At 42.8% G+C, this 25,659-nt stretch overlaps 2 protein-coding genes across 6 annotated transcripts in view; one reads left to right on the top strand and one right to left on the bottom strand.

Moving 5' to 3' along the window:
• LOC140478465 (P2Y purinoceptor 14-like) overlaps positions 1–2,515 on the top strand; it is an 18,362-nt gene extending 15,847 nt beyond the window's left edge. For both annotated transcript variants that reach the window (XM_072571722.1, XM_072571721.1), the window contains one exon: positions 1,289–2,515. In XM_072571722.1, the coding sequence (XP_072427823.1) occupies positions 1,297–2,268 (972 nt within the window). In that variant the 5' untranslated portion in view covers positions 1,289–1,296 and the 3' untranslated portion in view covers positions 2,269–2,515. The remainder of the gene's footprint in view (positions 1–1,288) is intronic.
• Positions 1–25,659, bottom strand: part of LOC140478741 (mediator of RNA polymerase II transcription subunit 12-like protein) — a 609,926-nt gene that overhangs the window by 327,094 nt on the left and 257,173 nt on the right. The gene's annotated exons all lie outside the window — the stretch shown is intronic.

The following is a 25,659-nucleotide window of genomic DNA, read 5'->3' as shown; positions in this document are numbered from 1 at the left end:
CCTGACCTGCTGTGCTTTTCCAGCATCACTCTAATCTAAACCCTTGTCTAAGACTGCGTCAAGCTTCTCGAGTGTTGTTGTTAGTGCTGCAAGTTAGTCCAGGCAAGTGGGGAGTATTTAATCACATTCCAAAGTTGTGCCTTAGAGATGATGGACATGCTTTGGGGATCATGATTTGGAGACGCCGGTGTTGGACTGGGGTGTACAAAGTTAAAACTCACACAACACCAGGTTATAGACCAACAGGTTTAATTGGAAGCACACTAGCTTTCAGAGCACCGCTCCTTCATCAGGTGATTGTCACCTGAAGAAGGAGCATCACTCCGAAAGCCAGTGCGCTTCCAATTAAACCTGTTGGTCCAAAACCTGGTGTTGTGTGAGTTTTAACTATGCTTTGGGGAGTCAGGGATGAGTTACTCACTGCAGGATTCCAAACATCTGAACCTGCTCTTGTGACCATAGTGTTGATATAGCTGGCCCAGGTCAGCTTCTGGTCATTGGTAACCCTCACAGTGTTGATAGTGGTTGGATGATGATTAGATTCTCTCCTTTTTGAGCTGGTCATTGCCTGGCATTTGACGGTCACAAATGTTATTTGCTGAAGTCTCTGAACATTGTCCAGGTCTTGACAGGGATGAGGTGGACGGGGGAAGTGAGGTTGGGGTGGGATAGCTACCTTCCCTAGACTGTTTTTTTTAATCAATCTTTGTTTCGCTGTATGGTAAGGAACCAGGCACTGCAAATTAATTTACAATACATTACCAGACAATTTCTCATTCAAGCCTTTTTTAAAAAACATCCAGTAGAAAAACTTTAAGTCACTTCAAGATGAAAAGAAAATGCCCAAAAGGTGACACGATGTAGTGCAGCAATAGTACATCTACCACTGATCCAGGAGGCCCAAGTTCAAGTCCCACCTGCTCCAGAGGCATGTAATACCATCTAACAGGTTGATTCATAATTAATTTTTCTTTAGAAGAAAATTCATCTGCAAATCTCATCTCATCATTAACTATAGGATGTAAGTTGAATTTTGACTGTCAGGAGGGATCAACTCAGACTTATTTCACAGGATAGCAAGAGTCATGGACAAAATAATGCAATTGCTTCTGAGTTCAGAGTGCAGAGAGCAGAGAGGGGCAACACAGAGAAAGTGGATTAAGATTAACACAAGTTACACTGACCTCCTGAGCCAAATGCTGTAAACTAATCTTCTTAAATGTTTCAATACCAGATATAGTTGAAATGCAACAATCTTGAACTAAAAATAATTAATGGTATTTTTCAGGAAAAGAAATGAAGATGACCACAAGCAGTAATTCTTCAAACAGCACAGACTGCAAAACCTTACGGAACCCAACAGTGACAATGGAGGTCCTTCCAGTTTTGTATTTCTTTGTTTTTGTTGGAGGCTTACTGCTGAACACACTGGCTGCCTGGATCTTCTGTCATATACCAAGTCACTCCAGCTTTGTCGTTTATCTCAAGAACATTGTCACCACTGATCTGGTAATGACCATGACACTGCCTTTCAAAATCCTGTCCGACTCACATCTTGGGCCCTGGCAGTTGCAAGCAATTGCGTGCCGTTACACTCTCGTCATCTTCTACAACTGCATGTACCTGAGCATCATATTCCTCGGCCTCATCAGCTTCGACAGGTACCTAAAGATAGTGCGCCCCATGAGAAACCTGACTGTGCAAAAGGTCCCCTTTGCCAAGTGTGTCAGTGTGGGTTGCTGGGTATTTATGACAGGCTTTGCACTGCCAAATGTCATTCTGACAAACCACACTCCCACAAAGGATAACGCCGCACGGTGTTACAGGTTGAAGAGTGAGCTGGGTAAAACCTGGCATCATTTCATCGTTTTAAAATGCCAAGTTATTTTCTGGATCACCTTTGTGCTCCTCATTATCTGTTATTCAGCCATCTTAAACAAGATATACTGGTCCGATCAGAAAGTGCAAAAGGACTCCAGCAATGTCAAAAAGAGAGTAAATCGTAACATTTTCAGCATCATGGCGGTCTTCATCATCTGCTTTGTGCCTTATCAAATTATCAGACTTCCTTATGATCAGGGTCGAAAGAACAAAATAGACTGTGCAGCGTTCAACAGGCTGTATTATGCAAAGGAAGCATCACAGCTGCTTTGTGCATTTAACGTTTGCCTCGATCCAGTCATCTACTTCCTGCTGTGCAAACTATTTACTAAGCTGTTATTTAAAAAGATGCGAGTACAACAGGATCTCGAAATAGAAATGTCTTAAGTGAAACATAAACAGTCACAGCCAAAACTGTATGTGCCCAAACAGGACAACGCTAACAAACTAAATCATTTGCTATTGGCTCCTTTGATCAAGGTATAGGTCATGCAACATATATTATGTCACACTCTTGACTGTTCCTTATGGGAGAGACAGCAGACAGGTCCAAAGCCAACCTGCAACATGACCACCTGATGAAGAAGCAGCGCTCCGAAAGCTAGTGCTTCCAAATAAACCTGTTGGACTATAACCTGGTGTTGTGAGATTTTTAACTTCACCCTGCAACAGGTCACATATAGCAAATATCAGAGCAATGTTAAAGCAGCTGGGAAGTTTGGGAAACAGTCAGCGCATCTTTGAACTTGCACATTCATAACAGTTTAATCCGTTATCTTTCTTGTAAGATTTAACCTCATGTGTTTGGTCACTAACCTTTTCCCTGTAGTGAAACACAACTGACAGTGTGAGCACCATTGTTGTTGTTTGACAATATGCAGTGAGATAAAAACAATCAAACACTTGCAGGTGCCGCAACCAGAAACCAGCTTGCAATATCTGGATTTTCTATTATTCTGAGTCTGTGGTAAGCTAACAAGATGCTCACTAACATTCAAACACCTGAAATCACTGATTCATGCTCCTTGTAATGATGTTTCTGTACTGCAATCATTTACTATATTTACACATCCAGAAGTTATAATGTTTCAGCTGGTTACACTGAGCCATTGCACCCTGCAGGCTATTCCTCACTATCATCCCTTTCACAGCAGATTGAAAATATGGATCTGGACAAAACTTTGGCCAGGCGCTCACCTCAGTATACAGATGATTTGATTCAGATGATGTATTTAATGGTTTTAGTTTGTTAATAATTTTTCACTGAATTAAATATTCCAACTTCCACTTCTTTATTTGAACTCTGCATGTCTCAGTAAGGTTTCTGCAATTTGAATACTTGGAGCACTGATGCTTTCCCTCCTCTCACAGATCCCTTGAAGATAATTTTTTTTATTGTTGACTGCTGTATGTTGCTGTGTTAAAACACCCTGAAATGTGTGCGGGCAACTGCATCTGCAACAAGCAGTGTGGGACACCCCTTGGCCATTAACAGTGGTGGGGCCAAGATGGGGTCCTCTGCTCATCTTTTCCTGTGGCTTCCACTTCAGCTGCCTGCAGGAACCTCTCATTTTCAATTGGAAGTTGCCTAACATTGTCATTCTCTCTCTGCCCTTCTTGATCTACCCATCCCTCTAATCATCCTCTTGTTGAAATATCCTTCAACAAGCTCTGAGAATTTTGTAAATCCTGCCACTTCTTTCTGTTGTACACTAAATTATTCTTCTTCCACCTTCCTGAGAACTTCTTCATGGTTGTCTCATTGGCTTCGACTGACCTTCTCCATCCTTCCCCAAAACCATATTTCACAACTTTTCAGACTTTGAATGCCCAATGTCTTCACATCCATGCTTTAGACCCTAAAATCAAGGTGTTCAGTTGTTGCTGTTGTGTTCAGTTCTAGTCACCTTATTATAGGAAGGATGTAGAAGTTTTGAAGAGGGTGCAGAGGAGATTTACCAGGATGATGCCCGGACTGGAGGGCATCTCTAATGAAGAAAGAGCTAGGGCTTCTCTCACAGGAGTGAAGAAGGGTGAGAAGTGACATGATAGAGGTGTACAAGATGATGAAAGGCATAGATAGAGTGGATAGCCAGAGACTTTCTCCCATGGAAATGACTATCATGAAGGGCATAACTTTAAGTTGATTGGAGAAAGGTTTAGGAGAGATGTTAGAGGTCGGTTCTTTACACAGTGTGGTGGGTGCGTGGAATGCACTGCCAGCAGTGGTAGTACAGTCAGATACATTAGGGACATTTAAGCGACTCTTGGATAGGCACGTGGATGATAGTAAAATGAAGGGCATGTAGGTTAGTTTGATCTTCAAGTAGATAAAAGGTCAGCACAACATCGAGGGCTGAAGGATCTGTTCTGTGCTGTACTGTTTTATGTTCTTACTTCTGACTGGAACTTTTAAATTCTAAACTTTTATATTTATTTTTAATGTTGTGCAAAGGACCAGGAGAAAGTTAGGACCGCAAATGCTGGACTGGTCAGAGTCGAGGGTGGGGCACTGGAAAAGTACATCAGGTCAGGCAGTAAGGGCCTGCAATGTCGATTCTCCTGCTCCTCGGATGCTGCCTGACCTGTGATTTTCCGGCACCACGCCCTCGACTCTGATCAATCCAGCATCTGCCGCCCTCACTTTCTCCTAGTTGATTGTTACCTTACTGTGAATCCTCTAAGGATGCCTATCTTGAAGGAGTTATCACCCAGGACCAAGTAGCCTGTTTGATTGACACTGTATGCCCAACCTTCAACGTTCATTCCTTAACCCACCACTGAGTGGTGACTACTATCGGCATTGCAGTAGTTCACCCAGGCTCCTATGACCTAAGCCCTCCACTACCTAGAAGACAAAGGCAGCAGATACGTGGAGACAGCATCATCACAACTAGCAAAATCATACACAATCCTAACTTGGAACTGTATCACTGTTCCTTCAGTGTCACTGGCTCAAACTCCTTAAAATCCCTCTCTAACAGCATTGTGGGTGGATCAACATTGCAAGTACTAAAACAATCCAAGATGGCAGCTCACCGTCACCTTTTTCAGAGTAATTGGGGATGGACAATAAATGCTAGCCTACTCAGGGTCACCCACATCTATGAAAGAACGAAAAAAAATTCTTATATCATGGTTTCTATATTAGTGTTAAACAGCGATAGCTATAGTAGACAGCCTTACCTCACTCCAATGAAACAAATTTCAATTTTGTGAGTATAATATTGAATCATTGCACAGATAACAATGTGTTGCTCTGAGAGTTAAATAGCAAAAAGTAGAAAAATAATACACTCTTTATTCACTGAGCTGAGTAAGTGCTGCGTGGCTCAAAACAATCACAGGATTAATTCTTCGTCCACGCTGAGCTTACTGATCTCCCAAGTGTTACGATTATCCTGAGCCAGGAACTAGAAAGTAAAAATAGGAACTCTTGCTCTCAGTTGGTCAAATGGACCACACTGTTGGAAGACATGCGCTACAACAGGTATAGGCTTGAGAATGATACTATCCGTCATGAACAGTCCACATCCTCTCTCACCGGCAACCTCACAAACGGCCAAGAACCAGGCTGGACCTGCTCCTAAATCTCACCAGAGTGAGATTCCAGAAACACAACGTTATTCAAACAGCATCAAAATACATAAGCGCCAACTGAGTTTTATTAAAAAATTTTTGCAGCAGTGATGGTTTTGTCAAATTCCACCTGTCTCAGAGGTGTGGTATAACACGTTGATTATAAATAAATACATCATCAGTACAGCAAACTTTGTACAAAGCAGCATCTATGGGACCAGGAGTGTGTTGGTTGATCAACTATTCCAGATAATTAAGAGGTCCACATAATCAATGCAAAGACACACACTATATAATAGGAGCATTAGGGAGGAGTATACACATCACTGCTATACTTTATTTACAGCATAGATCACTTAAATAACAATACAACTTTGCTTCAAATAAAACTTACTGACACTCCCCACTCATACCCTCAACTTACTACTCGGGCATGGAGGCAGATCATGGTATTTGAGGAGAAATAGACGCTAAATTGAATCAACTGTTGTATTACATGTGGCCATTCGACAGGACAAGTATTTTAACATTGACGTTAATAAACTTAGAAAACTAATAATTGTATAGAATAAAACAGTAAACTTTGTGGTATTTGAGGTATATAAATTTTTGCCGGTCTATTGAGATTGCCAGTTAAAACAAGCCTTGCTGTATTTGGGGTATGAAAGACAGTGCCTGGAAGCGAGATGAAGGCAGATTCAATTGAGGAATTCGAGAGGGTATTGGATGGTTATTTCAGTAGAAATAATGTGCTAGCACATGGGGGAAGAACAACAGGAAATTTGCTCTTGGTAATGATGCTCATTTGAAGATAGTGAGAGAAATATCTTTCTCCTACACAGCGATCATTCTGAGATTCTGAATACAATCACACCACAACCTCCCAGAGGGTGGCGCTGTATTCACACACAAGTTGCAACCTAAAAAACAGAAGTAATGTTGCTGGCTGAGAAAGTTTCTGTTAGTTGTTTGAGATTAGATTGTTCAACTATTTGTCTTCAGTGAGTTGCGATACAGAGTTTGGTCTGGACAGTGCTGGAGTGTCAGGCTTTTTGTAAGCTCAAAAGCCCAACGCTTCCACACTCAAGATCACTCCTGGGAGGAGAACCACACTGTCAAAGATGCTGCTATTTCAGATACAATACAATAGAATACAGCACAGGAACAGGCCCTTCGGTCAACCAAGCCTGCACTGATTCCTAATCCTTATTTAGACCTGCTACATATTGCTCATAGAAGGTGTCTATCTCTGTTCACCTCCTGTTCATGGTTCTATCAAGATTCACCTGAAACATGGCTAGTTTGCCTGCGTCCACCACCTTCACTGACAGTGCATTCACCCAGAGGGTGGTGGGTGTCTGGAAAAGTTTTCCCTGCACTTCTCCCTGAACCTTCCCCCTCTCACCGTGAACCTGTGCCCTCCTAAAGTTGGCCCTTCCATCCGGAGAAAAAGCCTCCGACTATCCACCCTACCTCCACCTTTCATAATTTTGTGAACCTCTATCAGGTCATCTCCTTTTCCTCCATCTTTCCAGTGAAAACAATTGTGGGAGATTAGAAATGTTGTTTTTGCAGATGGGTGAGGGGGTGTAGTGGGGTGAAGGGAAGGAGAACATTATACAAACAGTCATGGAATTCTTGTAGCATGTAGCATACTTAAGGCTAAGACTTTAATGAATATAGAGGGTCTTTTCAAGAAAATAGTTTTAAGCTAGGAAATAACTTTAAAGTGTTGTAGTTGACCACAAAAAAGAAGCAGAAGGGGAATTTCACAAGAAAGCTTATAGTATGATAAGAGAAACTGGATAAAAGAACAAGCTGTAACAAACAAGGAACAAAGAATGTAAACAAGGACAGCAGGATGGCCAGATAAGAAAATAACTAACAAGTGAGGTAATCGGCTTATGATAGGATGGGAAAAGGGAGGGGTGATTCCGAAACTTGTAAACTGAATAAGAAAGCTAACAGGCTCTGTTTTGGCGCACATTTCTGCTTGATTGCAGAAGCGTCTGGTCCTTGCAAGGCTGTAATAAATTGTTCTTGTTTCCAAGGCTTTGTCTCAGGCTGATTGATTTGTGAGTGAGTTCTGTTTTCTCACAATTTGGGGGCTTGTCCAGGATCCAAAACTCTGACCGCTCGGCACTCTTGGGACGATGGGGGAGATGCAGCTCGCCGATTTCGGTCATCTCTGACTCCCTTGCTTGTCGTTCGCGGTTTGGGTGAGTACGACCCGGACTGGGAGACGCTGGAAACAAAGCGGGCAGATGCGGCAGGTTCAGTCGGGCAACTCTTGTGCACGAGACCCGGGTAGGGAAAGGTCTTAAAGGATATACCCGGCGACCGGAGGCAGCGGTATTTGCTGCAGGAATTGCCGCAGGACGGGGCGCACCGAAATGACCAGGTAACTCTGTGCACAGACCAAGGTAAGAAAAGAGACCTTTAAGTATTGCCTTGGCGGTCGGGACGTACGCAGGTACGGGGAATTGGCGATATATAAAATTAAGCATATGTCAATGGAAAACAGCCCATGTCAGAAGGGCTAGTAGCTGAAGGGCTACTGAGGGTGCACTTCATAACTAACTTATAGCCAGACATCCAGAAAAATATTCAAAAGCTAGAGGAGTCGTTGCAGGAAGCTCAAAGTGTGTGTGTGTGTGAGAGTGTGTGCGTGAGAGAGTGAGAGAGAGTGAGCGAGTGAGAGTGAGAGTGACAGCTGTACTGCTAGTAGAAAGTTTAACCCCTTGTGATTCGGTTTGAATGCACATTTGTTTGCTGGTAATTGAATGTTTGTGCTTTGTTCCCTGGAGCTTGAGATCCGGGACTGTTTTGAATCTGATTTCTAATATGGAAATTTTAACATGATTTCTTTTAAGGTTAAGGATTTCACAGATTATGAAATAAAATATTAACTCCTGTTCTTTTTACAGGTCATGACTGCCTTACTATCAGTTTCTAACTAATCTCTTTTATCCTTCAATAAAAGTGATTTATGCAGAACAGTTGAAGTCTCAAAAAAAAGCATATAATTGGTCAGATTAATCAGGCGAGTAAGGTGTCTAGTCAGGACCCTGAAGGGGGTGTGGAAGAAGATGACACCGGACCTCGTTAAGATTAATTAAATTAGCAACAATGGGAGGCACGGGGAGTTGCCTGGGTAACGATCGATCTGTAAATAACGTTAGAGGGGAATTATATTCCACCCTATAGTCCTTTGGGGAAAATGTTGGGTAATTGGGAACACAACCCCCGGACGCGGGAGAAAGATAAGGCTACAATGATAAACTCTTGTTGTTTTGTCTGGACTAGCGAAAGTATTAAGGCGCCTGGTATTTTTGGCCCAACTATGGGTCCGATGAGGATTGGCTGTGTCAAGATCTTAATATATTATAATCAATCAAAAAGAAGCGTACAGTCAAAAAGAGTCAGATTATGTGGCTTGTTGGATAGGGAGCTCAGGAGTAAAATTATGTCCCATAAATACGGAGGAGTCAGGGAAAGAACAGAAAAAGAATGAACAAGGGAAGCCACAATGGGATCCCTTAACGTGTTTGCCGCCCCCATATACTACTCCCCGGAACGAGCCGACAGCTCCCAAAGTAGAACCGAATCCAGACACAGAAAGGGAAACGGACTCGGAACTAAAAGATGCAGAACCTGGGGGGGGGGCTCAGAATCACTTGAGCCACCACACAATAAAGGAGGGGCAGAGATAATGGAAAATGTAAAATTATGTCCCTTACGAGAGGTTCCGATTGGGCAAGGTACAATCGGATATGTAAACGCTCCCTTAACTAGCAGTGAATTTAGGGCCTTTAAAAAGGAAATGAAAAATTTAATAGAGGATCTGATTGGACTAGCCGGACAATTAGATCAATTCCTAGGGCCTAATTTATATACCTGGGGAGAACTGATGGCAATCTTAGGAACGTGATTTTCAGGGGAAGAACAAGGTATGATTAGGAGAGCGGCTTTACAGGAATGGGAAAAGAAGCACCCAGTTGGGGAAGAAGGGGTCCCAGCAGAACAGAAATTCCCAAATGTTGACCCTCATTGGGAGAATAATGACAGGAGAAGATAGGGAGTCAATGCGGGATCTACGAAAAATGGTAATATTAGGAATTAAAGAGGCAGCACCTAGATCACAAAACTTTGTTAAGGCCTTTGAAGTGCGACAAGAGAATGATGAAACCCCTTCTGCATTTCTTAAAAGGCTCAAGGAGGCCACAAGGAAGTATTCGGGAATGGATCCCGATAATCCGATAGCGCAGGGACTCTTAAAGGTCCAGTTATCGGGATCCATTCCCGAATACTTCCTTGTGGCCTCCTTGAGCCTTTTAAGAACTGCAGAAGGAGTTTCATCCTTCTCTTGTCGCACTTCAAAGGCCTTAACAAAGTTTTGTGATCTCGGTGCTGCCTCTTTAAAGGTCCAGTTTGTAACTAAATCATGGCCGCACATACAAAATAAATTACCGAAATTAGAGAGATGGAGTGAAAGACAGATGGAAGAACTGTTATGTGAGGCACAGAAAGTGTATGTGAAAAGGGAAGACGAGAAGCAGAAACAGAGAGCCAAAATGATGGTGGCGGCAGTAGAAGAAATAACAAAAAGGAGAATGGGATCAGGGGATAACAGGAAGGGTAGGGGGGGGACACCAAAGACAAGGGTCAGATACCCGGGCAAGGAGGCAACAGGCAGGGTGTTACCATTGTGGGAAAGTGGGGCATTTTAAACAGGAATGCCCGGAATTAGCAGGAGAAAGGGAAGCCAATTCCCTAATGACCTTGGATGAAGATTTGGGGAGTCAGGTGTTCCTGCCTCCTGAGACCCACCGGGAACCCTTGATAAATTTAAAGGTGAGACCTGAAGGGGAGGAGGCAGTATTTTTGGTGGACACGGGAGCAGCATGGTCATCCCGAAGTTTTAGACCTGCCGGTGTTAAATTGACTAAGGAGTATCTTAAGGCTTCCGGAGTAAAAGGCAAGGAATTCTTGGCGCCTATTTTTGAGCCAACCCTAATTAGAGGAAGTGATAGGACAATTACTATATATTCCTGACATTGGAAGTAATCTATTAGGTAGGGATTTGATTATATTGCTGGGCTTAAAAATTGGGGTGGAGGATAATGCAGTAACTGTAACGATGGCTAAGACAACCCAAGGAGGATGGATCCTCCTGGATGGAAGGGAGTTATTAAGTAAACCAGTCATGAGAAACATCCTAACCACCTTGCACCAAGACAGTCACTGGGGCTCCCAAGCTACGTGTGACATAGTGTAAAGGAAGTACGGATGTAAAGGGATATACACATTAGCCAAGCAGGTATGCGCAGGATGCCCGACTTGCCAAAAGATTAATAAGAAAGTAACGAGAGGGGGGGCCCCCAAGAGGTAGAAGAAACCCTGGGGTAAGACCTTTTCAAAGAATACAGATAGATTACACAGAATTACCCCCAGGAGGGAAACAAAAGTACTTATTAGTCCTAATGGATCACCTAACTGGGTGGGTGGAGGAGTTTCCAATGTCCTCAGCTACCTCGAAGGGAGTAGTGAAAACTCTTTTAGAACATATAATTCCTCGATATGGAGTGGTGGAAAGTATAGATTCAGACCAAGGTTGCCATTTTACCTCTCAGATCCTACAAGAAGTAATGGCAGGATTAGAAATCTTTTGGGAATTCCACACTCCTTGGGACCCGCCTTCCTCTGGACGGGTGGAACGAATGAATCAAACCTTAAAGAAGCAATTGTCTAAGCTAGTCCTAGAGACTCGATTACCATGGACAAAATGTTTACCTATCGCGTTGCTACGCATTAGGACTGCGCCTTGACGTGATATAGGCCTCTCTCCTTATGAGCCGATGTTTGGATTACCTTTCTTGGGTGGAAAAGGAGAATTACCAACTGTAGAGTTCAATGATAAGTTTTTAAAGAACTATATTGTGGCACTCAGCTCTTCTTTGTCTGTCCTTAGGAAGAAGGGTCTGTTGACCCAGACACCACCACTTGAGTTCGCAGTACATCGGATACGACCAGGTGATTGGGTCCTGATAAAGACCTGGAAAGATACCAAACTGCACCCAAGCAGGGAGGGACCGTTCCTAACCCTCCTGACTACTGAAACAGCCGTCCGAACTGCTGAAAAAGGGTGGAGTCATCACACTCGTGTTAAGGGCCCTGTGGACACTCCTTCCCCTTCAGCAGAGTGGCAAGCACATCCTACAGACAACCCTCTGAAAATCAAGCTGAGCAAAAAGAATGGACTGAGATAAGAGACTATTAAGAATTGGTTAAAAAAACTGTATCCCAAAACAATTGTAAGTGTTGCATGGACTCACTCCTCCCTGGTATTTAAAGGGTTAGGGAATAGACAGATAGGGTTGTGAGCTGAAATGAGTGGTCAGCTTTATATTGTCACAATAATATTGGCGCTAGCTGCCAAGGGGGGTGGGAAAAATCATTTTACCACTTTGTGTCAGAATTATGCTAAACTAAAGAGGCATACCGACTGTTGGGTATGTGCTGAGAACCCACACCATGGGGAATCCGGAATTCCTCTCACGGTAATACCACTTACCAAAAGAGAAGTGTATGATGTACAACAATTTGACTCGGGCTCAAATGATACAACTTGGAGATTTGAAAAGGGTAATTATAACTTTGCGGGCTGGTTCCCTCGACCAGCCCCGAAAACTCTGGGTGCTATCGATGGCCTTAGAGTTTCCCCACCAAAAGAAGCAGTAAATACCACTTGTTTCTGTAATCAGAGTGATACCGCACCCTTCCGATTAGGAAAATCATCTTGTGTCTACACCAGCCAAGCCACTGCCGTGACCATTCCCGAATATTGAATGGGACATATTGGGTGGGTGGCTCAAAGGCCTACCCATTTATCCCCGGCGAGAAGTATGTTTGGAGTAGCGGATGTACTGGGAATGGGTGCTGGGACCATCCAGTTCAGACACTACCTCAAAACCAGAAAGGCTGGAGTGGCTGCTGCTACCTCGCCTATATAATTCCCCACTTGAGGCTGTTAAAGAGAGCCCCAAAAATACCTCGAAATAAACAGGGAGGAAGGCGAGTAACCCGGAAAGTAACCAAAGGAGATCGCCTCCTCTGGACTTTGATACCTATTTATGGGCCTGCTCGAGCAGGAGTTAAAATACAAAAGTTGGTGGCTTCCCTGGAAGAGTTGGCTGACAATACTGCCGATGCATTGGCCGAAACCCAATCCCAAGTAGCAGCCATAATGACCGAAATGATTGCCACTAGGCTAACAACCCTTCAGAACAGGATGGCTCTGGACTATATGCTAGCAGAGAAGGGTGGTACCTGTGCACTAATTGGAGAGGAATGTTGTACGTACATACCTGCGGTCTCCTCTAACATTACTGATATCTCCAAACATGTGCGAGACAAAATTGCCAAGATAAGGGATGCCGGTAATTGGTACCGGAATGAAAAAGGATGGGAATGGGGGAATTGGGGATTGACTGGTTGGGGCAGGTGGTTAGTCAATCTAGCTATCTATGGATTATTGATATTAGTGGGTCTGGTGGTAGGGTTCAATGTCCTAAAATGGGTAATGAGCCGACCGATGACATCCCTTGGGGAAGGAACCCAAATAAATCATCAGATGCTTTTACAATCAGCAGGTGATACGCAACAAAGAGAAAGTCAAAGAATGCTTCTAGTGTTTGAGGGACGAACAACACAAATGTAAAATGTAAGATTGTGAACCTCATTGCCAAAAGGCGTAAGAGGGCAGAACATAAGAAAATGAATTACAGGAGACTTAATAAGTGCAAAAACAACAGTTAGAGAAAAAGAAAAAGGGGGAATTGTGGGAGATTAGAAATGTTGTTTTTGCAGATGGGTGAGGGGGTGTAGTGGGGGGGGGGGGGGGGGAAGGGAAGGAGAACATTATACAAATGGTCGCGGAATTCTTGTAGCATGTAGCATACTTAAGGCTAAGACTTTAATGAATATAGAGGGTCTTTTCAAGAAAATAGTTTTAAGCTAGGAAATAACTTTAAAGTGTTGTAGTTGACCACAAAAAGAAGCAGAAGGGGAATTTCACAAGAAAGCTTATAGGATGATAAGAGAAACTGGATAAAAGAACAAGCTGTAACAAACAAGGAACAAAGAATGTAAACAAGGACAGCAGGATGGCCAGATAAGAAGATAACTAAAAAGTGAGTTAATCGGCTTATGATAGGATGGGTAAAGGGAGGGGTGATTCCGAAACTTGTAAACTGAATAAGAAAGCTAACAGGCTCCGTTTTGGTGCACATTTCTGCTTGATTGCAGAAGCGTCCGGTCCTTGCAAGACTGTAATAAATTGTTCTTGTTTCCAAGGCTTTGTCTCAGGCTAATTGATTTGTGAGTGAGTTCTGTTTTCTCACAACAATCCAGGTTTATCCAACCTCTACTCATAACTAAAACCCTCCAAACCAAGTGAATGTCTCTCCAAAGCATCCATGTCCTTCTGGTAGCGTGGTGACAGGAACTGCACGCCATATCCCAAATAGAGCCTACCTAAAGTTTTACAAGATGAGGCATTCACTCAAAGTCCTACCTGACCTCTCAAGTAAGTATACAAGAACCAATGGCACTATTACTTTCAAAGGACAAGAGAGTTATACCCAAAATCTTGGCCAATATTTATCTCTCAATCAACATCAGATTACCTATGATGAACACTTTTCCCTTTGTGGGGGCTCACTGTATAAATGGTTACCAAATTTCCGACCTGACACAAAAGTTATACTTCAAAAGGACTTTAGTCATTACTGGAAATGTCCCGGCATCAGAAAAGGCACAATACAAACAGAGAAATCAAACTCTGGCTTACATAAAGGCATAAGAAATATCAGCAGGACTAGGCCATTCAGCCCCTCAAGTCCCACCCCACCATTTTATAAGATCACGACTGATCCATTCCCAGACCTCCACTCCTCTTTTGTGCCAGCTCCTCGCAACTCCTCGATATTTCATGAATCTATCCATTTCGTTTTTAAATACTTGCGGTGATCTAGCTTCCACAACTCTCCAAGGCAGAGAATTCCAGAGATTCACAGAGAAGGAATTCCTTCACATTTCCGTTTTTAATGAGCATTCCTTTATTCTGTCACTGTGTCCCCTAGTTCAAGATTATCTCACTGGTAGAGACACCTTTTCAAGGACCACGCTATCACGTCCCCTCATAATAATGGCTTAAACCCATTATTGAATAATAATGGTCTTGTGGTACAATCCCCAGGGAGGCCAATAACTGTTCAACTCAAGGTATTCCACTGGAAAGAAATCCAATGGGCAAGATTTCACTTCTAAAACGTTGACTGTAACAATCTAATTAACATGCTTCAAAAATGTATTACAGGCAAGGGACATTACAAACCAAAAAGCAAGTTTCACTCAAAATGGACAATACAACAAATTGTTTAATAAAGTTTACAAGCACTCACATTAATTTCCATACAATGTGGCACCACATGCAACTGCAGCCTTTCCAAATTGGCCTTCATCATGCAAAATTAATCACTCCCGAATCAATTGTGTCATCACTGAGTCGGACTCCACATTAGAAGCGCTCAATCAGACATTTCCAGGTACAGGTAATGCTACCAAGGCACATATCTGCAAGCTTTCCCAAACTCGGATAATTTCAGTCCCAATGACCCAGAATCCCCAGGTACTCCTTTCTCTGACCCCAGCTTGGTTGACTTTGGAAACCCTAGCAGCAGACAGTCTCATCAAATCTAAAGTGTCCTGTTCTTATCTTCAGCTTGTTACACCTTCCAACTGTAAAATGTGTTCACAAACATTCCTGTGACCTGCTTCAGGACCAGGATTTGTGAGAGAAAGAGAGAGAAAGAGAGAAAGAGGGGGTGTGGGTGCGAGAGTGTGTGGGTGCGTGGTTGCGTGGGGGAGGGAGGGGGAGGGGGGAGAGGGGAGAGAGAGAAAGAGCGCGAGAGAGCATGAGAGTGTGTATGTGCGTGCGTGCAAGTTTAACTACCTGCCACAAGACAGGTTGGAACACATCAGTAATGCAGGTTCCTTGCTGCTCAAAACTCCATTCACTTGGAAATTTCTTGGAACTTTGAGCCGTCATAACCAGAAAAACCAATTAATCCTCTTTCTGAATACTAACCAGTTTCACTTTGGCCCTGAAGGTATTGCTCAAAATAAAAATACCTCGCTGAAAGCACAAAAGTCATCACAACATTTAGTTTTGCTAAAGTCATTAAAATAAAAGTTTAACAAAAGGAGAGGCACTTCCTCACTAGTCCATGGGGTTGAGAAATGGAGTGGGGGCGGGGGGGGGGTTTAAAAACGGCTGAATACAAGTATTTCCTGGTCTGCTGTCTTCTACTTCAGAACAGGCTGACAATTCGATTATCCTGATTACTCTGTCAGGAAGACAGTGTTGCAACTTGTTTGGTGGGAAGAACCAAGTTATAACCACTATAAACAGAAGCAAAAGAAAATGGGCAAGTGCTCCCATTTGTTCTCAATGGACACAACTGCTCTGACACAACAGAGCAGAACCCAATGTGAAGGAAAACAATAGCAAGACAAATTCTGGAAAATAGACAACACAACATAAATAAAATGTTAATTAATGTGAATGTTGTATTGTCCTTTTGGAGCTTTTGATACTCTTTTACCTTATGAAAAATACTTTAGGACTGAGGCCAGTCAATAGTGCCATCACTTAATTTAGCAACATCATGACCATTTCAGCGCAAAGTGTTTACATCTGATGTGATAATCCCATTCTGGGAATTGTCACCCTCAAGTAGATTGAAAGACTAAATTTCATTGCAAGTCACAGCAGCACATTTTCTGCTACTAGACAAGTCGTCACTTTCTGCTTTAACGTCCGCACAGAGCAATTCATTGTTTAGAGAGACCATTTAATGAGTTATCGACAAAATCATTCTCAGTTGTTCTTCGAGGTTTCTGGGGCATTAAGCCAAACCAAAGAGTGCTATTACGTGTACAGCATTAATCGAGACAGCAGCAGGAAATTGATGATAAAAGGTTCATTATACCACCAATCTTATTTTTACTTCCCATGTATCATGATGATTGATCTATTCCTGTCAGCTTTCCACTCCTGAGAAAAGTGAAAATGACCTCTTTAATGTTCATTTAAAAAAGATTAAACGGAGGTGTGTTGACATTATGACAGCTCAGGATCGACGTAGCGCCTTTACACTGGAAAGTCGGACGAGGCTGAGTGCCTGTTTATTGATGGGCCTAAACATGAAAGGCCAAATGAACTCTTTCTGTACCATAAACCTTCAATCATACGTGGTCGCACATCCCAAGGTCCTGCACAAGAGCGCACTGAAACAAACCGAGCCACACTGAACAGGTGACCTGAACAGCCGGGCTTTAAGGAGTGCCTTAAAAGGGACAGGGCAGTAGACTGGAAGAGTTGTTTCTGGAAGGAATTCCAGAGCTTTGGGGGAGGGTCCAGAAAACTCCCCATGGTCTGAGTGTACTGGCAGCACGATTTCAGCTGCTTCACCAGTGATGCAGCTAATAAACTTTCCTCATTTTGAGAGTGCAGGCTGGATGGAGAATAATGCAGGGGACAGATCCCAGACATTGCTGGAACGGAGAGTTGGGCAGGTACCACCTCTGTACTTTCATTTCTCTTACAACGTGATTATCATCCCTCGATTTTTCACATTCTTGCAAATGATCCTCTCTTTTTATCCCCCTCCCCGAGGGACAGTAACAATGCTTCCAGTGTGTAATTCCTTTGCACTTACAGCAAGAAATTGTTTAAAACTGCAGATACTGATTAAACATGGCACTGGAAGTTATTGTAAACGTTGGCATCTGACAGAACGATCTGCGATGTCAAGGGTAGGTTTACTGCCACCAGTCCTCCTCCTACTATCACTAGAACACTAAAAACCGTCACTCACAAACTGAATAAGACACTGATCTGCTTCTCCCAGGAAGTCTCCTTTATATCCTGATGGGTAGAACTTAGCTTGTGATATATGCGAATCCTTTATTCCTTACAGAAGAGGCAACTCTAATTTCTAATAGTACAGCACTGAATGGGTGATGGTGGAGGAGAGCGAAACTACTCCTGGGTAGAAATCAAGAGCATATAGAAATCACGAAGAACTTTGCCAACTGATTTGACACAAACAATTATGATCACTGGTGAAACCAAAGATCAAGCATTAAAGCACGGGTTCCTTCTCTCTCTGGCACCAACTCTCAGCTGTGTTCACTGGACAAAGACTCAGTGTCTTTCTCTCCTTACCCTATCTATTCATTGCCTCCAAATTTCTCAAGTTATTGTTGATTTAACCCCTGAAAGCCCCCATTCTTAAAGGGCAAACACCAACAGATGACAAGTAGCTGCAAACATAGAGAAAGATCATAGAATCGCACAGCGTAGAGAAGGCCCTTTGGCCCATCAAGTCTGCACTGACACGTGAGAAACACATGACCTTCAACCTAATCCCATTTCCTAGCACTTGGTCCATAGCCTTTAAAGTTGTAACATGCCAAGTTCTCAATCAGGTTCTTTTTAAAGGACGCGAGGCAACTCGCCTCTAGTACCCTCCCAGGCAAAGCATTCCAGAACAACAACATCCTTTGAGCAAAAGAAGTCTTTGCTCACATCCCTCTCTAAACCTCGTGCCCCTTACCTTGAACCTGTATCCCTTCATGACTGACCCTTCAAACGCAGGGGAACAGCTGCTCCTTACCCATTCTGTCCATGCCCCTGATCATCTTGTACACCTCAATCAGATCACCCCTCGATCTTCTCTGCTCCAACGCAAACAATCCAAGCCTATCCAACCTTTCCTCATTACTTAAATTTTCCATCCCAGACAGGATTCTGGTGAATCCCCCTTGTATCCCGTCCAGTGTAATCACATCCTTCTTGTAGCGTGGTGACCAGAACCGCACACAGGACTCCAGCTGTGGTCTCACCAAAGCTCGATGCAACACCAACGTGACTTTTGGTAATCTGTGCCTCAATTGAGAAAAGGCAGGTTTCCCCAAATGCCTTTTTCAGTACCTTACTAACATGCTCTTGCACTTTCTGGACAAACAGACAAAGGCCCCTCTGTTCCACAGAACTTCCTTCTGTCGTTGCCATTCATTGAGTACTTCTTTGTCCAATTATTGCTTCCAAAGTGTAACACTTCACACATATCAGAGTTAAATTCCATCTGCCACTTACCTGCTCATTCCATTCATATCCTCTTGCCATCCAAGAGGCTCAACCCTCACTGTTAACCACCCGACAAATCTTTGTGTCAACCACAAACCTCCTAAAATTCAACCACCAAATCCTCTGTGTCATTCAGACAAATGACAAATATTAGGGCACCCGGTATAGACAACTGTGGAATGCCATTAGACATTTGGTTCACCAGTCATTAAAGCAGCCTTCTGCCTCCACAACTGAGCTAATTGGAAATCACTTTATCAAGTTACTCAGTAATGTGACCTTGTCAAAGGCTTTGCTGAAATCCATTTAAACTACATCAACTGCACGACCCTTATTTACACACCTGGTCTCCTCTTGAAAAAAATTCAAATTTGTTCGGCATGACCTCCCTCTGATGAAGCCATGCTGACTACTGGAGAGGGTGCAGAGGAGGTTCACCGGGATGTTGCCTGAAATGAGAAGTCTCTGCTATGAGGCAAGACTAGATAGGCTAGGTTTGTTTACCTTGGAGCAGAGGGGGCTGAGGGGGAATCTGATTGAGGTATACAACATCATGAGAAGCATTGACAGGGTAGATTGTGAGAGTCTCTTCGCCATGGTAGACACATCTAAGACCAGAGGGCACAGCTTAAGATGAGAACTAAGTGCCTTAGCCACATTTAAGTGGTCTCAGGAGAGATCCGAGGACATTTACAGGGTGGTAGCAATATAGAACGTGCTGCCTGAGAGGATGGTGGAATCAGGTACTCCTGCAACATTAAGTAGAACCTGGATGAGCATTTGATATACCAGGGCATTGTAGGCTATGGACCAAGTGCAGGTAAATGGAGATGCTGTAACTTGACATTTGTTGGTCAGAATAGACATGGTGGGCCAAAGGGCTTGCTTCAATGCTGTATAATTCTGTAATGCCAAATGCTTAAAGGGGGACCTGATGGTAAGTTAAGGACCTGAAATGTTACAGCTATTTCTTTGTCCACAGCTACTGTCAAGACGGATGGAGTACTTCCAGAACTCTCGACTTGAGGTTTAAAATGGAGGCATAAAATCCATAAGACACACAGTGGTCTGTACGTGGAAGTAAGTATAAAATGTCCCTTTGATAACGAGCTAGCCAGTCCAATGAGCTAACAATGCATAACAAACCTTCAGGTTTTCAAGGAATTGAGTAATTGTTGGATGAAACATGGTCACAGTCCAAATCCTGCTGACAAAAGAACAAAGATATAAATACAATTAAAAACAGAGTGCCATTTAATTTAAAAGAGGTGGCACGTTTCCTCTTCCCTCCCTCACTACCACCCTGTCCAACTAAACTTAGAAGCATGAACAGCTCCAAACCTCTGCTGATACTTCCAAAAAACAACTCCAGAAATCTGAAGCAAACACAGAGAAAGTGTTGGAGAAACTCAGCAGGCCTGGCAGCATTTGTAGGAAGAGAAAAGCAGAGTTAAACGTTGAGTCTGGTGCGGCATTTCTTCAGAATGAAAGAGGCATATCAGACTCGCAATTTGTTCCTCTCCCCACAGGGAGCATGGGAATTATCCTCATCAGGTTACCCACTACAGATTCAAATCCCTCTGTCAATGTCACTAAAACAAAAAAAAATGCTTTACATTTTGTGGCTGCTGTATTTCCTACAGTTATGAAACTGACTACACTTCAGGGTTGTTTCACTGGATATAACATGTTTTGAGACATCCGGTGATAATTAAAGATATGCCATAAATAGAAGTGTTTTTCACTTCTTTCTCATTTAAGGAATTCATTTAAGGAGCACAAAAGGATCGGAGAGCTTTGCTACTGGGGTTTGATATCAAGGTGTTAGAGGAGATTTGTGTAAAGCATATACCCCACTGATGTGTACGCATTCTGGGCAGAATTGCCTGTTTCTACAGTCTTCACTGCAACCATCAGATACATTAGGGACATTTAAGCGACTCCTAGATTGGCACATGGAAGTTAGTACAATGTGGGGTACGTAGATTAGTGTGATCTGAGTAAAGGATAAAAGGCTGGCACAACATCGAGGGCGCGTACTGTGCTGTACTGTTCTATGTTCTCTGTTTCTTGTGGTGTCTAGTTCCACATTCTAAACACTCTCTGAAAAGGAAGTCTCTACCTGTAAATTGCTGGAAAAGCTCCGCTGGCATTATTTTTGATTGTACACACTTAGTATGATAAACACTGGGGCAGCGAACACAATTCCATTTCAGTGCACCAGCAAATGTCCTCTTCAATTCTTTTTTAAAATTAGGGCACAAATTGCCACCATTACTGCAATTAGATTCAAATTTTCAATTATTCTTCATCAAATAAATAAATTAATGGCAGTTAAATTCCACCAGCCACCTTGGTGAGGTTTGATCCCACATTCCCAGACCTATTCTAAAGAAAACAAAAACGCAAATTGCTAGCAAAACTCAGCAGGTGTGGCAATGTCTGTGGAAAGAAAGCAGAGTTAACCTGCTGAGTTTCTAGACCTCTTTCTGTTATTCTTTCAGAACTTCAGCATCTGCAGTTCATTGCTTTATTTTTCAGCTCTGAAGGACGGTCACTGGACTCGAAGCATTGATTCTGTTTTTCTCTCTCTACAGACATTGCCAGACCTGCTGAGTTTCTCCAGCAACTTCTGTTCTTGTGTGCTCCCACAAGATTATTCTGGACCTTTAAACCAGTGACCTTTTCATTACCTACTTGAATTTATCAGGAGAATTTCTTGAAATGATTAACATCATGGGAGGTTATTTAACCACAAATGGTTTCCTGTAAAACAACACAAGCAGGAAGTTGCGAGCAATCGACTTGAGGTGCAAATTGACCAATAGAAATGAAAATACCATGACTGTATGCTCTACAATCAACTCAGCTAAGGCATCAGTGCTGTTTAACTGGACAGATACCATAGCTTTTGCAGGTAAGTACAGCTTTGTGTAATGTAATTGCTACTTATCTGTGTTTTCATGTTGCCAAAACTAAAGCTGAACATTTCATCCAAAACCACTGCTAACTGTTTAAGAAAATACAGTCACATTATTCATGTTAACAGGTTACAAAACAGGTAGGAGAACAGCAGCACTCTGGACTGAGCTGATTTCGCGGTCAAGCAGAAAGCAGTTTTTGTTTTTATAAGTTGCTGTCATAAAGCCAGGAGATTGTGTCAAAAAGAATTTGATTAGAAACGAAACACAGGAGGGCTGACTTTTTTTTCGCTAAATTGTTAGTAAGAGACTCTGCAACAACCACAAACTAAAAAAGTTTCACCCAAGATAAAACAACACCAGTTTTTCATCTGGGGAAAAAAAATAAAATCGATTGCTACTTCTCCACCTCCACTGAGTAAACCTAAAGAGTAAGACAACACTTGCGAGAGAAATCTGTTAATTACGTACAGAAAATCCTACAGAAAACAATGAGTAGAGGGAACAACAAAAAAATGGAAAATCTGGAGTGGAAACAACAGGCTGATTAATATTCAGCATAAGAAATTAAATAATTCAAGCCACCATTATGGCGGCTCAGTGCTTAGCACTGCAGCCTCACAGCACCAGGGACCTGGATTCGAATTCAGCCTCAGGCGACTGTTTGCATGGAGTTTGCACATTCTCCCAGTGTCTGTGTGGGCGTCCTCTGGGTGCTCCAGTTTCCTCCAACAATGCAAAGATGTGCAGGTTAGGTGAATTGGCCATTTTAAGTCGCCCACAGTGTTCAGGGATGTGTAGGTTAGGTGTACTAGTCAGGGATCCATGTACAGTAATAGGGTAAGGGAACGGGTCGGTGTGGACTTGTTGGGTCAAGTGGTCTGTTTCCATATTGTACAGGTTCTACCATTCCTCAAATGGTGAATCAGAGAAACATGCCCTAACTCGAATGTTTTGCCAGCTGTTGATGGATGATTCCAACATTTTTCTGCTTCACGCTTTTCAGAAATGCTAGTGTAATGTTAAAACTTTCCAAAAAACTCAAAACATTTCAGTGAAATCTGTAACTTTTAAGTGAATGACAGCCAACAATAGTGGACCAGAATAAGAATGCAACAGCTTCAGACATTCAGTCTATCGTTTTGTCCATTATATGCTGTCTTGACTCAGCGTTACTTTCAGGTTTAATGTGATAAAAGACTCTACTGGGGAGTTTGGATTGCAAGCCATAATTCGAACAGATAAATGCCAAGATTTAATTTTATCCAAAACTTAGGGCATTAAACCAATTCATCCCTTCACTCAAGGCCAAAGAAAAGTGAACAAATTTTGAGCAAAGTGCAGAGACAATTTTTACCACACAAAGAGCAAAGAAGAAGAAGAACAATGAACAATACAAAACAGTATCAGGCCCTTCAGCCCCCCAAGGATCTGATCCAGATCCTCTAACTAAACCTGCTGCCTATTTTCTAAATGTCTGTATCCCTTTGCTCCCTGCCCATTCATGTATCTGTCTCGATACATCTTAAATGACACTATCGTGACTGCCTCCACCACCTCCGCTGGCAACGCATTCCAGGCACCCACCACCCTCCGTGTGAAGAACTTTCCACATATATCTCCCCTGAACTTTCCCCCCTCAAAAGCTGGCAAATGGGACTGGGTGAGATCAGGATGTCTGGTCGGAAGGGTTTGCTTCTGTGCTGGATGACTCTTTCTTCATGCCCATCATGATTAAAGTAACGTTTAAAGACTAAAGCCAAGCTATACATTATGCACGGTGAAATGTTTAGCCTATGGTTTGTGCTCATCCATCTGTGAAGTATCCCTCTGCATTGTTATAATCTTGAGATTTTGTGATTTAGCTGGTATCTGAGTGAGTGGACCCCCACCCTCCTCTAGCTTATCTCTCCACGCTTCAGGCTCACTGCCTTTATTCCTGATGAAGGGCTTTTGCCCGAAACATCGATTTCGCTGCCTGAACTGCTGTGCTCTTCCAGCACCACTAATCCAGAATCTGGTTTCCAGCATCTGCAGTCATTGTTTTTACCTCATTGATGATTCATCTGCTGAGACATAAGAATGTGCTTGGAGTTTAGCTGGGGTCTGTGCAGATACTCTAGACAACTCACTTCAGTGAGATCTGGGTTACTACACAACGCTGGAAGCACACTTTGTTTAAATGAGGCGTATTGAGAGGTTCCATAAACTTACTCCTTCAGCTGAGGAACAATGCACAGCAGATCAGAAAATGGGTGGATAAAGAACAGGAACAGAGAAAACAAGTGAGTAACAAGATGCTTAGCATTTTCTAATTTTGGACTTCACAGTTCACTTTTCAAAGTAAGAATTTAGACATACCTGAAATGTAGATTAGATCACTTACACACCAACCCAACAAAGAGCAACCCCACCCAGACCCATTCCCCTACATTTACCCCTTCACCTAACACTGCAGGCAATTTTAGCATAGCCAATTCACCTAACCTGCATATCTTTGGATTGTGGGAGGAAAACGGAGCACCCGATGGGAACCCACGCAGACACGGAGAGAATGTACAAACTCCACACAGACAGTTACCTGAGGCGGGAATTGAACCCGGGTCTCTCGGGCGCTGTGAGGCAGCAGTGCTAACCACTGAGCCACCGTGCCGTGTAAATCTGTTTCCCAAAATGCGATTCTGCTCAAATGGAGTAATCTTCAGCCCATGATAAGGAGTTGTTCAGTATTAAATAGATAGATAAAAATTCTATTGGCAGCAAAGCAAATATCAGAAAACAAACCACAAAACCACTCCTTACCAGCCTTATTCTGGCTCATACCCTGGTACAGGAACTGTGGATCACAGAAGCAGGATTTTATAGCTGTGTGTCAGACACATACTGTTTGTGTGGCGCTCCGCTGAGAATGTGGGATCTGTGATGGGAATAGAAGATACATTGCCTTCTATGACTTCACCTGAATGCTCATTAACAGCGGAAGGTGAGGAAGTTGAGGGTTAACTTTGCCTTCATCAATTTCTTCTTTTTTTTTTCTTTGCTGCTTTAAATACAGTTTCGTGCACACCGACCTGACTTTCTCTCAGTTTCTCATTGAGTTGAATATTCTGACTATTACAAGATTGTCTGCCAGCAGCAGAACAAGAGGTAGGTTTCCCCCTGTTCTCAATTCCCTTCGCTTGCTAAGGCACTGAGTCATAGAGTCTTACAGCTCATCTTGCGTCTCTCCTATCGCTTTGAAGAGAACTCCCAGCTTAGTCGCATTACCTTTGAACTTCCTGATGATTTTGCATTTTTATTTCTGCCGGTATTCATTCAATCCCTATTAGAAAATTTTAGTTGAGTCAGATTCAACCACTCTTTCAGGTTCTTGCAATGGTTAATTTAACATTTCCAGGCAGTTTGCCAATAACCACTTCAAGTAACAATTCTTCACCTCAGGCTAGAGGACGAAGTTTAGTAGCCTAGGTGACCATGCAAGGCAAGTATAATCATGTCCTCAGCCAACTTACATCTTCTACGATTCTCCCTCTCCTACTCCAGAGTTAGCGAGACGGCCTATCCTGTCAGCAACTACTAATGGTGCAAATTAACGTACACAACCCAGAGCAAGCCCTAAATCTGGTGTCGTTCTGGTTTGTACAGACCACACCAGACAAGCAACTGTCATATCTTTTTAAAATATGTACCATTCATAGTCTTTTGATCATACAGCACAGAAATCTGGTCTAACCAGTCCATGCTGAACGTAATCCCAAACTAAATCAGTCCCACCTGCCTGATCCTGGCCCATATCCCTCCAAAGCTTTCCTATTCATGTACTTATCCAAAAGGTCTTTTAAATGTTGTAACTGTACCCACATCCACTACTTCCTCTGGAAGTTTATTCCACACTCTGCAAACAATTTGCCCCTCATGTCTTTTTGAAGTTGCTCATCTCTCACCTTCAAAATTCACTCCCAGTTTTGAAATTCCCCCATCCTAGGGAAAGGATACCTATCATTCATCCTATGTATACGCCGTTATAATTTCATAAACGTCTCTAATGTCACCTCTCAACCT

Source organism: Chiloscyllium punctatum, chromosome 6 (genome assembly GCF_047496795.1).
Source record: "Chiloscyllium punctatum isolate Juve2018m chromosome 6, sChiPun1.3, whole genome shotgun sequence".
Taxonomy (NCBI): Eukaryota; Metazoa; Chordata; class Chondrichthyes; order Orectolobiformes; family Hemiscylliidae; genus Chiloscyllium; species Chiloscyllium punctatum.
The sequence above is the reverse complement of the archived record's forward strand: the minus strand, read 5'-3'. Positions and strand labels throughout refer to the sequence as shown.